At 36.7% G+C, this 12965-nt stretch overlaps 1 protein-coding gene across 1 annotated transcript in view; it reads left to right on the forward strand.

Annotated features, from left to right (window-relative positions):
- The window catches only part of PTPRM (protein tyrosine phosphatase receptor type M), a 341545-nt gene that overhangs the window by 53683 nt on the left and 274897 nt on the right, over positions 1 to 12965 (forward strand). Inside the window, exon 5 of the mRNA XM_031062267.1 lies at positions 11818 to 11992. Within this exon, the coding sequence (XP_030918127.1) occupies positions 11818 to 11992 (175 nt within the window). The remainder of the gene's footprint in view (positions 1 to 11817; positions 11993 to 12965) is intronic.

Raw genomic sequence — 12965 nt, forward strand, 5'->3', positions numbered from 1 at the left:
AGTAACTTGGCATAGGAAACACAAATCTAAATTATAGGAGAGAGGGTGTAGAATTCCTTTTTGGAAGTAACGTGGTTTTGGTGCAGTGTATTGGCTTGCAAGGAATTGGCTTGGTTTTCCATAGCTTCTGAGGTCTGTCTCCATCGCTTCATTTTCCCATCCTCATCTGCTGCTCCTCGTTATTTGCAGTGGGTTGGTTCAGTTGCCTCTGTGTGCTGCTTTTTCTTAGAATGAGCTACAGTATGATTTACAGGAAATTGCTGTCAAGACATACCCAGATATAATGAAATTCCATTTTAATATCAAACACAATCTTTTGGTATTGCAATTACATTTTTCAGACATGTGCTTTGACTCGATGTGAGTAGCCTTTCTTGAGAGAGCTTCCTCAAAGAGTGGAAAGCTGTAGCTGATGAAAAAGAGAGATCATCACTTCACTGCAGTAATTTACTTTTCCTGGCTTTATTCTAAAACACTGTTGAAATGTAAATAGTTACTTTAAAATGTAATTCTCAGACACATAAATTGTATTGCAGAAATAGAGAACTAAAAGTAGAAATTTGCTGAAGGTGAGCAGGTAAGAGTAGGTTCTCAGGATATGTCTGACAGCTGTAGTAAGCAGCATCGTCAGATTTACCAGTAGCAAGAGACTAATGGATATTTTTTGATAAAAGGGGGAGAAGGTGAAATCTTTCGTACCTTGGTTTGTGCATGCAGGATGTGTACTACTTCATTTGCAGCCAAGAAACTAAGAACAGTATCACTTTAATGGCCAATCTCTCTTCTATCTTACGTAAATAGTTTATTTTGATTTGTCTTTTCTTTTCGTCTTTTTTGAAAGCTGTCTTTCACCCTATTCAGTGTATTTTTTTTTATCCTCAGTAATCTTTGGCTGAAGGTGTGAAGACTATGAGAGATTTTATTCATCTATATACAAAACTACCTGTATACATTATTTATTATTTTTTCAAAGGAAGAGATATAGTCCTGTGTCAGAGGGAGTTCTGGAAAGTAAATTGTTTTCCTCAGGAATACAAATGTACCCAAATGACAGATATCAAAAACATCCTTGCAAGAATGTAGAACAAGTGAAATTACTCCTTGCAGATGAAAATCAAATAGATTTATAGGATATACAAAATTGTCTGTGTGTGTGCGTGTGCTTGCTTATGTAAATTACATACAGTAACCCAGAAGGTGAATGAAGTTCTGGACTTCCATAACAATTTTTTGTTGTGCTGTATACTCTCTTAGACTTTCCCATAATTATCATTTTCATTGCCAAGTTTTGAAGCACTTGAGGAAAAATAAATGTTTTGGCCGTTTTGATAGTGGAGCACCAATTCAACTGTAAAATCATACATCTGTCTTATAACTTGGTAACACAAACAGGTGGAACTATTGATGTAAACTGTACAATGAGATGGGCCTAAAGGTGTTCTTTTGAATATATGTTCTTAAAGTATTTATTGTTTGATGAGTAGGTGTATTTGTGCACTACAGGAGTGCACAAGACCATTTTTCCTCCTGCTCATCAATAGTTCAGTCTTCCAAGACTGGTCAAACCACCTTGTGCACTGCAAATTGTCTAGAGTCTATTGCCTTGAGAAGAACTTTAATGACATCAATCAGCTGAAGATTTTGCCAAGATTGCATGCATCCTGAAGCATGTGCCTCCTGATGTGTTTGTAGTAGATAACCTGAGATTATTTTATTGTTAGAAGAACAATTAATGTCCTATAGAAAGGGACTCTATACATTACTGCATTGGTGAAAGTTAAATATTTTTTTCTTTTTTTAAATTCTGGTGATTATTTAATATTATTTCTAGATTTTGGAATGTTAATTTCTTTGTGTCCTCCTTGCCACTCATGTATATATTTAGTGCTTTTTTTTTGCAGTATATATTCTGTTTTTTTCTATTAATTGTCATTAATTAGTTTTAGGTTCTTTTCAGTAATTGCACAGTAACCTTACCATATGGCAGAAAAATGTCTGTGAAGAACAGAGTGTGATATATATTGTGTTTGTGTATTGTGTTAGCGTGGTTGTCTTAGGCAGTGTCTAAGGAGCTGTGATCTTTGGTAAAGCCCTCATTATCTGCCTTACATATGAATTATCTGATGCATATAATACACTTTTTTACATGGGCTTACTGGTTTTATTCTTGTCTGAGTATAGGTTTGACTAATGCTTCTCTGATGCTAAGATTTCTCTTACAGTGTCTTTAATTATTAGCAATACCAGCAACTAGGAGAAATTAATGAATTGTGGACTGTTAATGATAAGTCCCAGTGAATGTATGCAAGAAGCAAACTGTTACATTGAAATTGATCTATCTGTGAAGTGTTTTGACTATGCTGAGGTTTGGAGGTGGCAGAAACCTTTGAGGCTAGTGATTTTATTAGTAAGCTGTGTGCAGCTGAACGTGTTTGGAGTGTGGTGGACATGTCCATTAAAGGTGGCTTTTCCCCTTGGACGCCAAGTTTTCTGTTATAGTTTAGCTTCAGCAGCACTAAGTGGTACAGCAGGCACTGTGTACTCTTCCCTTGTATGAGGAACAGTGAATGGCACAGCTGGAAAAAGTCAAATGCCTGATGGTGGAGCAGCTATTCTGAATTTATAGCTTTCCATGACTTCTATGACATAGTGCCACTGTAACAATGGAGCCAGAAATAAGCCTTATATTCTCTCCTGGAGAAACACTGGAGAAGTCTGGCCAGCAAAGCTGCTGTACAGGCTGCGCCTCCCAATCCACCCAGACTGGAACGCACAGCACAAAAAAAAAACATATGAAGAAATGCCAGTGAATTTTGTTATTAATACTAAAATAAGTCGGATAGGGGTAGGTGGAAGAATAAACGTCACTTCTATCATCATGTACCAGCCCCATCGTTCCTAAATGGTGTGGAAGTGTTACCCAAAATAGTGGAATTCTGGTGAAAATACTTAACTGAAAGTTGTGAAGTTGTATGTTATGACATTACTCAAAATCCCTTGGATCAGAAACTCTTCAGGACAACAAGCACAACAGACCATGTTGGTAGTGATGTCAAAAAAGACATCAAAAAACTTAAGGGAATGTAAGCAAATTTGATTATTTTTAAAAACCGTAAAAGCCTAAGCAACCCTTGATGAAGTAGGAAAAAAGTAGCGAAGATAGAAGGAAGATGTGCTTTCCTCTGCAGTGGTGCTGGTCATCCATCAGGTTGCAAGGAGTGATAATGGGTGATGTTCTCCAAAGGCCTTCCTTTGTCACCTGTCTAGCAGAGGTGGAGTCTGCTCTGCCAAGAGTGTGCTTGTGACACTAAAATATGCACTTGCTATCCAACTAGTATACCCAACTGTTCCTGCTTATGAAGGCAATGTGGGGTCTGATTTTTTTAATAGAGGCATTAAAGTTTGAAAAAGCATTTTTCTCACAAAAATATTGTCCCTCATCTGCTGTTTTTTTGACAATCTCCAGTATCCAAAAGAGATTTGAGAGAAGAAGTGAACATGAAGCATTCATGAATTGTAGAAGTTTTGCTTTTTAGAGGTACACTGTAAACTCTGTTAATCCACTGGGACCTTCATTATGGACAACAGTGCAAAACCTTAAGAGACGTGGGGAAAGCTTGGCAAAGTTTGTTTGCAAATAATCTGAACAATGAGTGGATTTTGATCTTCTACATTGGCGTATTATATCTATAGTGTCACAAGTACCACACAAGAGAGCTGTTACTATTTTTGTATTATAAGCTGATACAAAACTTGAACTCTGGGTAAAATACTTGTGGTAACAGGTAATAATAGTTCTTGTTTCTTCTTCCTTTTCTCCCTGTTTTTAATATGTATCTCAGGTATTCAGAAGCTACCAAATATTAATGAATTGACTGCATACCTTGATTTGTAGAAAATTTGCTTATCTGCAGACAAGTATGGATGTAGGTCAGAGAGGATACACATAAACCTTTCCCTTCCTCCATCTGATGAAGTGACCCATAAGAAAAGTTATTCTGGGATTACCTTTATCAGTCAAACCTTTTGGAAATTCTTGTCTGATTTTAAAAATGAAGCAACCCAAGGGTTCACTTTTCAAGAAACTCATTGTGATATGTTAGCCTTCCAGTTTTTCTGGAGTGTTAAATAATAAAATGGTGATTAGCAGACATAAGATAATGAAACAGTTGACCTGTGCCACAGAGGGCTGGTTAAGTTCAGCTTTCCTTTCAAGAGTGCAGGATGTTGGCCTGTTTCTGGATCCCGAAGACTGCCTTGATATGAGGCACTGTTCAGCAGCAGAAGAATCACTTAAGGACACACAAGAATTAGGGAACTGATGAAATAAATTCAGTAAGTTTTCTGTGCTATGCTAGACCTTTGGAAGGAAGAAACAATGACATTTACCATGAGTACTGTAGGTAAAATGTATAAACTTACTACTGGGAGGAAGATACCTTGTTCAAATTGGAGTTCAGGAGAGGCTTTTTTAAAAAAGAATAAAGGCTGCTGAAGCTGTTTTGAGGCAAGGAGAACAAAGTAGAATTTAAATCCAAGGAGAACATGATGGGAAGGAAACAGACCACTGGGGAAGGTGAGTGTTGGGGGTGGGAGCTATTAGACTGTGACTTGATTAGTGATTGTCTCAGTAATTAAGACTGAAACACCTCCAGCCAAAGCCCTCTATATCAGCTTCCTTGTTACATGAACCAACTTGTGCCTTCATTTCTACTGATTATTGCTTCTATGGTTGTTCACTAATTGCACTGTCAGAATTGAGAGGTTTATTACAGCTTTCTTTTCTGCCTCTATTTTTACCATTCATTCCTCCCATTTGGAAGAATCTATCCAGGAGGCAGTAGCTGAGCCCATAATGATTTGTCATCCTCAAATCTGTGTGTGTTTCTTTCTTGGCTGCTTCTTCCTTACCTGTTGGGTAGGACACAGTGTTGCTTTGGCTTTGCCTGCTATTCTCCTTGTTTTAAACTTTGCCATAGACTTCAAGCTGGCCCCAGAACTTGCACGTTGGGAGTTTGTTCTTCCCATGCTGCCTTTCTTCCCAAGATTAACGCTTTTGAAGTGAAGGAAATGTGGGGCATGAGTGCATTGGTTGTTAAATCTCCCATTGTGTAGTTGCCTAGAAAAGACCTGCATTACTAGGCTTTGTATAGTGTGTACCAATGAAAATTAAGCTAATGAGCTCTTCTTCCTCGCTTTCTCCTCATCACTTTGCTCCTTTCTAGCCCCTCCATAAGTCTGGCATCTGCAGAATGCCAAGCCCCAGAGTATTTAAATTTCTGTATATGTTCACTTCAGTTTTTAGCAAGGTGTTCATCCTAGGTCTTGGAATTTTAAACACAAATAGGAGGATTATGAGAAGTACTAAGTGTTGTGTACTTCAAAGAATTAAAATACAGCATTAGAGTAAATGACTTTATAAGTAGGGCTGCAAGTTCAACAAAATGCATGGTAGATACATGGATCCTTGCCATAATTTTTATTCAAGTATTAAACTCCCTGTTAGATATTTTCTGGTACATTGTTTTCTCCAGATGTTTCTGAGGCTGTAGTTTCCTACAACTCATTTTTTATTGTATTGTGTGCTATTAAAAATGAATGGAAAAAAGATTTGGGATTTTACATATTTTGTGAGCACTGGCAAATTGTTAGAGGAGATAAACTCTTCTTAGCTGCTCTGGAATTTAAAGTAAAAATAAGAAATAGACTGAACAGGTGTTTAGTTTTTGGATTTATTTTTCTTACTTCTAAAATGTCTACATAATAACAGATTTTTTCCTGTCAGCATGATACAACATAATTTCAGTATATGAGTAGAGAGTAACTGCTTTGGTTAAATTACACAGAGTTTAATGACTCCAGAAAATGCATTATTTTTGTTTACTTTCTGTGTTTGTAACTGTGTCTTCAAATAGACGTCAGTGCTTAATATTTGATGTGATTACTCGATGTGTAACTTAAATAATATTTTATAGTACTACCTGACAGCTCCAGCCAGTACTTAGGTTTAGTCATAATAAACAGGGACTTCAGGAGGCCTCTGTAATTTGAAGAAAAGGCTCAGTTATCAAACATGAAATTAGTGAAAGGAGAAGCCTTTCTTGAAAGGTAAAATAATAATAGTTTGCTTGAATGCCCATTAGTTACACCTGCAGAGTGCAATTCCATCTCATAGCAGAATAATTCCAAATAGGACAATAATATTCTTTTTCCATCATGGCCTTATTCCTTGAATGAAATAGAGTTGTTAACTTAGATGGAATAAATACTGGATAATCACAGGATATGTAATGGCTCTAATCTAGACTGACAAACAGTTGTCTTGGTTATGAACACGAATCTAGAAATTCAGAGGTAGCCATCTTAGTTCCTGGAATTATATGAACTCTGCAAAGCAATATTCCTGAGGTATTAATTACTATTTGATTTAGGTTTTATACACATTTTAAACAAAAATTGCTTCTGGCCTTGCTGATTTTGTTTGAGATCCCACTGGTATAACTCTAATCACAATTTTATATGTGTACGTATATGGAAGTGGGATAATGCAAACCCTTTCTTCTGTTAAAAGTATAAAAAGCTGCCTAATCTACCCATATGGACAGAGGATGACTGATGTTTCCTTTTAACTCTCTACTCACAAAATTGTTGATACATGCCTTGAGTGTGATTATCACTGGTAATGCTGGATGTAACATCCCAGAAGTTCAATGCCTTTGAATTGCTGCTACGTTTTTGTTAAAAGTATTTCTGAAAGGTTTAATATATAGATTGTTGCTGCTAAATTGCTGTTCATTTAAAAGACTTAGAGTTAGTTCATTGCCTAGAAGAGCCAGTAAGTGTAATTTAAATAACTATAACCTATTTTTTTTTCATTCTAACTTGCCCAAAATGGAAAAGTAACATGCATTTTAACAATGCTTTTAACTGTCTGTACATGTATTTAATATATTGGTATTGGGAATATGGGTTTTTCAAGCTGTGTAAATCCTGAAGTTAAATTAACCTTATTTTTTATATCCCTGTATATTAAATAACTTGGTTTTTAATAGAAAATTTATTCTTACAAGTGACTTACCAGTTACATATTTTTATTAGTTGGCTTAAATGGCATTTCTTTATATATGTATTTGGTATTTTTTGAAAGCTTTCTCTGAGCATTTGAAAATGCACAGGTTCCTCAGCTGCCAATGGAATCTGTTACTTTAATTTTTGGATCTCAGTATTTATTCTGTGACCATAGTTCTTGTGTTCTAAGGAGGTGAGATAGCTCTGCCCTGGGGACGTGGCCTTTGTAGTCCGAGTAGGTCTAACATTAAATGATTATGGCAGCTTCCTCTTTGTAAAGAATGAAGTATCCTGTTCACACAGTTCTCAAAGTCCCAGGGGCAGGAAAAGCTAACAGCCCTAATCAGTAGCAAAGCCTCAGACTTTTGTGTGGCAAATCAGGGCTAAAGTAAAGAAAGTTAAAAGAATCGTATTTATTTTTGAATTGTATTTTAAAAAAACCCCAAACAAACAAAAAGCCCCACCCAGAAAACAGGATACTACAAATTTGCTCAAACAACCTGTGCTAGTAGGCTTTAATACCAGTACCATAGTGTTATATTGTTAATCATTAATTTTATCCTCTTTTCTGGAATGGGATCAGTAAATTATGGACTTCTCATTTTTTTGTTTAATTTTCAATAAAATGTCATGTATTTGGGAAGACTCAGGCTTTCATGTAAAAAGTGAGAGTTTGCAAGACCTACTGGTAAATTGAAGAATCTCAAAAAACCTGAGAGGAAAGTTTTAATGACTATAGTTAGTATAACAGCATATCATAATCGAACTCTTATTTGTGGGAGTTTATATTGTTGCATTCGTGAGTGATGAAAACTTACTTTTCTGAAGGCTACTAAAAATACTTCTTTGTGAAGAAATGGTAATGGGATGTGCTAGAATGTTTAATAAACAAATTTTCATTTGATATGTTATTTTTAGCCATTCTAAATGAAATAGCTGTTAGCAGTCAGCACTGAGAGCTGGTAATTTATCACACAGTGAGCTGAAATGGGCCTGTTAAACACTGGAAAAAAAGATACCAAACCTGGGTAACTTACTGAAATCATTGCAGTAAATCAGGGGAAACAAAATGTGAATCACAAATAAAGGGAGTGAAGCTGGATGTGTGGGTACTGCTACAACAGAAACTATTCTGTATTCATATATCAAATTGTTAATAGCATTTTTTCAGACTAAAAATAGTCTTCTGTCATTTGTCTACTGCTGAAGTAAGAGTTTGGGAGAAGTTGTAGGTGTGGGATTATTTTTTAAAATTTTTTTCTGCGCAGCCTTAGTAACTGTCTTCTAGTTGCCTAGAGGATTGAACAATGCCTATAGATTGAACTTTCCTTATACTTGAATTCATTACCTTCATTACTGCTCCTTTATGCTTAGGCTTAAATCAATTAGGCAGCTCTCCTGCTCATTTACTGTCATCCCAGAAGGGAAGGAAAACTTGCTCTCTTGGGCTGTATTTTTTCTTGTGGAACGTAAAGCAATTATGTTTCTTTGTCTTTGTCTGTTACAGACACTATATTTTCCTTGAATATATTTCTTCCCAAAGAGATTAAAGAAAGAAATTGGGCTTTTTTCTTCTCCTTTGAGTTCTAGTAAAAAATGTCATGCTAGTGATTCTGTGGGACTATTTGAGTTCTAACATATAATTAGACACTCTACACATTGCCTCCATGAGTTTGCAATGTTCAAGAGAATTCAGTCAAGATAATCTTTATTGATAATAATCTCCCATATATTTTACAGCTTTGTTTTAGTATTAATAATAAAGGCTTTTTATTCCAAGCTCTTTCATGAATTTTGAAGCCACCATTAATAACCTTTTCTCACCTGGATTTTGGTGGAGGGAAAATTTGCTCAAATCCTCTGTGGAACCAAGCTGAGTTACATTTAAGGCTTCTCTGGATTTTTCATTTGAGCAAGTGATGTGTGCTTCCTGGTCTGATTCGGCCTCTCTTTTTTTCAGTTAAAATTATTGGTATGTGAATCAATGGCATGTGTCACAAAGCCATGTAAGTCAATTATTTGATCAAACTAAGATTTCCTGTTGTAGAACAGCAGTTGAAACATTCAAAATCAGGTGAGATTAGTATATTTGAGAATCGGCAGAAGGTGAAAAAGATTATGGGACCCAGGTGAAATAGTAATTTATTGTAACTGCTACAGTGCATTGATTAGTTCCAATTTCCATTCTAAATATGCATGAAAAAGATGAGAAATATATCCTATAGGGATGGGTATTGGAGCAGTTGCCTTCAAGGACTGCTGGCAGTTTCTGTGAACACCCAGACTGTGAAGTTCAGGGTTTTTACCAGCCACTTGGAGGTCTGAGAGGATGGTGTGGTAGGAGACACTTCCCTGTATAGGGCCAGCAGGGGCTGTGTATGCATCATGTCTTGCCATGATTGCCCCTCTTCATGGACTGCATATTAAGGCAGAGATTACAGTGGCATTGCCTAATCCTTTCCCTTCATTTCTTTCTCTATGGAAACAGCAAGAAATTGTGAATTTAAAATATTTACAGTTCTTCATTTGTATGGTAACTCATGAGAGTCCTGGTAAATTGTGGATGAAGGTTCCCCATGTGGAAGGGTGGGTGTTCTGTGCAGGCTGTAGAGCAGAGTACTTTGTTCCCACTCTAAATGAGCTGAGCAAGTTTAGGTGCTAGAATTAATCAGTGTGTGGCACTATGTTTTTTCCCTGGGGAATAACTTATCCTATTTCTTGGCAGGATAAAAAAGCCTGCATGCATGTTGCATGCCTTCCTGATGTTGCAGCTAGAAAAATGGGAATAGTGATATGGATGGGTGTAATGTAACCGTGAGATTTGGATATGTTTGGGATCCTTCAAGAGCCTGAAAACTGTAGTAACATAATTTAAAACTGGCTTGTGATTGATCAGCAGTTCCGATTACCAGGATTAATTAAGTTATTGTATTAGGTAAGAAATAACGTGGCTTTTAAGAAATACTCATTCTCCAAACTCCTAATTAACCCACTGCTTATCTCCTGTTATCAGCAGCCATTCTTGCTAGAAGGATATTACAGTGGCAAAAATAGTAGTTTTGAAATAGTAGTTTGAAATGTTTCTCTCCAAGTTTAGGTTTTTGTAACTGCCATGCCACATCACAGAAGCTGCTTTATCAGCAGCTCAAACTTTGAGGAACCTTAAGGAGCTGTCAACTATCTGAAGGAATTCTCAATAATTTACAACTGAATAATTTTTAAGACATGATAGCACATTCTTCTTTCGACATCTTACAACCTTTTTTTTCCCTTTCACATTAGCTTTACATCATCCACTTCTTTTGAACAGGAAATAACTCTACTGTGCATTAGAATCAGTATTTATTGTTAATTATGTTGCATCTTTGGTATAACAGCATGATTAACTTCGACTTGGTTTTATGATTTATGGATGAGTTTAATTTTGTGTGACTGTTGTTCAAAATTCTTCTGTTACAATTTGTATTTCAAGGATACTTCCAATTTAGTGGCAAATAAGACCATAGTAAAATGACATCAGTATTTTCTGTATGTCTTAAATTCAGCTGGAGAAGCTACAGACACCAGGGCAGAAAAACAGACATCAGCAGTGTTGTTGGTTTATAGAAGCTTGATAGTGCAGGACCCTTGATCTGCTTGAAGCTCCTCAAGTCAGAGAAACACTAAACATATCTGGTGTCAGTATTTACCATCAGACATTGTGTGTGCCTTCCTGGAGAGAGTGATTGTTATGAAGTGCTAGTTGGGGTTTTCCACTTTGTCTTCATGTTTCGATAGTGGTTGCAGCATTCTGTTTGTTGGAATACATATCACTGTATGAGAAGTGCTTCTCTCTTGTTTGCTTGTTTGGGTTAATGTTGTCAGTACATTTTGGTGGTTGGTTTGATTTTATTTTTTTTTCCATCCAGCTTTCATAATTCAATCATTACACATTTTCTGTGGGATTGTGAGTGTTCATAGTGCACATATCCTATTTCATGGTCAGGTGGAGCATGAGTTCTGATGAGGATTTGAGAGCCAAGTCTCTCTGCCATTATCTTTGTGTGAAAGGATGTGGCAAGTTGTCATCTGTGCCTTCTTCTGTCTTTCCCCCTCCGTTTTTCACTCCTTGTGCTCCTCAGCTGTTACAGGGCTCATTTTCTTGTGCCATACATATAATGTGTTGAATTGACAGCAAGACACTGTGCTGAAAAAGAAACTACCCAGTTTCCAATGCCATGTTGAGAAAGTGAGAGATGGAGACAACTTCAGGTCATTTACCTGATTAATCTCTGCCTAGTCTCTTCTACCAGAGTCATTGATAACTTCTTGGGTGGGTGCTGCTATGAGAACCATCCACTAATGTTTCCCTGAAAAATGCATATCCCAAGCAGCAGATGCAGGAAGGGAAGAGAAAGCACCAACTGACTATGCTGGGCTTCATTTTCTAAAAAGTAAATAAATTTAAGTATTTGTGTAAAACAAGCTAAGCAACTAAATGTTACGTTGTTCTCAAATCTTTCTATTAGTTAATCTATAAAGAGTTGAAAGCAGCTGTTAACAGGTTAATGGTTGCCCACTCATGATGAATGGTTTAACTCACATGGGAAGGCAGAAAAGTCTCCCTGTCACACCTGTGAAAGTAACATACAGGCTTCTGCTTTTATATCTCCTCTCCTTCTGGGGAACTTGTGAGAAGTAAAATGGGTTGTCAGTATATATTTTTTTAATATGACTAATCACATTCTTTATTTTATTTTCTTTGCCTAGGGTATCTATGTACGGGATGCACCTTTGAAGGACATAAAAGTGTTCAATGCCCGACGATTTGTAGCTCTTTTCAGTGTGGTGAATGCCACCAAGCAGGACGCCGGCAACTATCGCTGCATGATCCGGACGGAAGGAGGAGTTGGTGTATCCAACTATGCAGAACTGATAGTCAAAGGTACTTCACCATACAAATCAGTATTGGCATGCTCCCTGTGTGGAATCAGGGCTTCCAGTTGCTAATGCAGTAAGAATGTCACCCATAGCCTGTTAAACTTGATAAGAGGTTCAGTAAATAGATTTTGCTTATGTAAATCTTAAGAGTCTATCCAGCTGTAACAAGGGAGTGACAGAAGAAGCCAGGGCTAATTAACTAGGTACTTGTTGATTGCTGTTTTAAGTATTTCCCTAAAATGCACTGTTCAGATCTATACGTCTTTACAAACTTATTTGAAGTATGAACATGATAATTGCTGCTTGCCTGCTTTGTGGGGATGGTATTCTAAAAATATACTTCACACAAAATATGCAAGATTTACATTTAAGTGAACACATAAAATACACATATTTCAGTGTACGGAAGGGTTTTTTTAAATAGCTTGGGGAACACTTAGAACACTTGCTTGCATCCTTTTCTACTGGTGACAGAATACTTCTGTCACTAGTAGAAGAGGATGGAAGAAAGCCATAATTGAGAATAAACTATTTTCCAAAAGTAAGAATAGGGTTTTAGTGAATGCATTGTAGATAAAATGCAGAGAAACAGGACAAGAGAAGGATGTTGGAAGTAACCAGGGTATGAAGGTAACAAAACAAGAAAAATTGTAGCATGAAAACATAGAAGAGCTGTTTGAATTGACAGATGAAAAAAGAAACAAATAGAGTGGGTGAGATGAGAATGTAATTATAAGGTGTGGTGGGAAAATTGAGGTTATTTCAGTCCAAGCATGAAAAGAAAATAAAGTAGATGGTCAAAAATAGATATGTATGAAAGTCAGCAAAAAAAGGAAGCATGGACTATAACCCCAGTAGGAATGATGAAGCATCTTTCAGACCTAACACAAGTGAAAACAAAGAGGAATGAGCACTGCCTGAAGGACGCAGAGGGAGGAATTACTGCATCAGTGAGGAGAGGTGCAGGAATCCGAAGG

Source organism: Geospiza fortis, unplaced genomic scaffold, assembly GCF_000277835.1.
Source record: "Geospiza fortis unplaced genomic scaffold, GeoFor_1.0 scaffold471, whole genome shotgun sequence".
NCBI classification, from domain to species: domain Eukaryota; kingdom Metazoa; phylum Chordata; class Aves; order Passeriformes; family Thraupidae; genus Geospiza; species Geospiza fortis.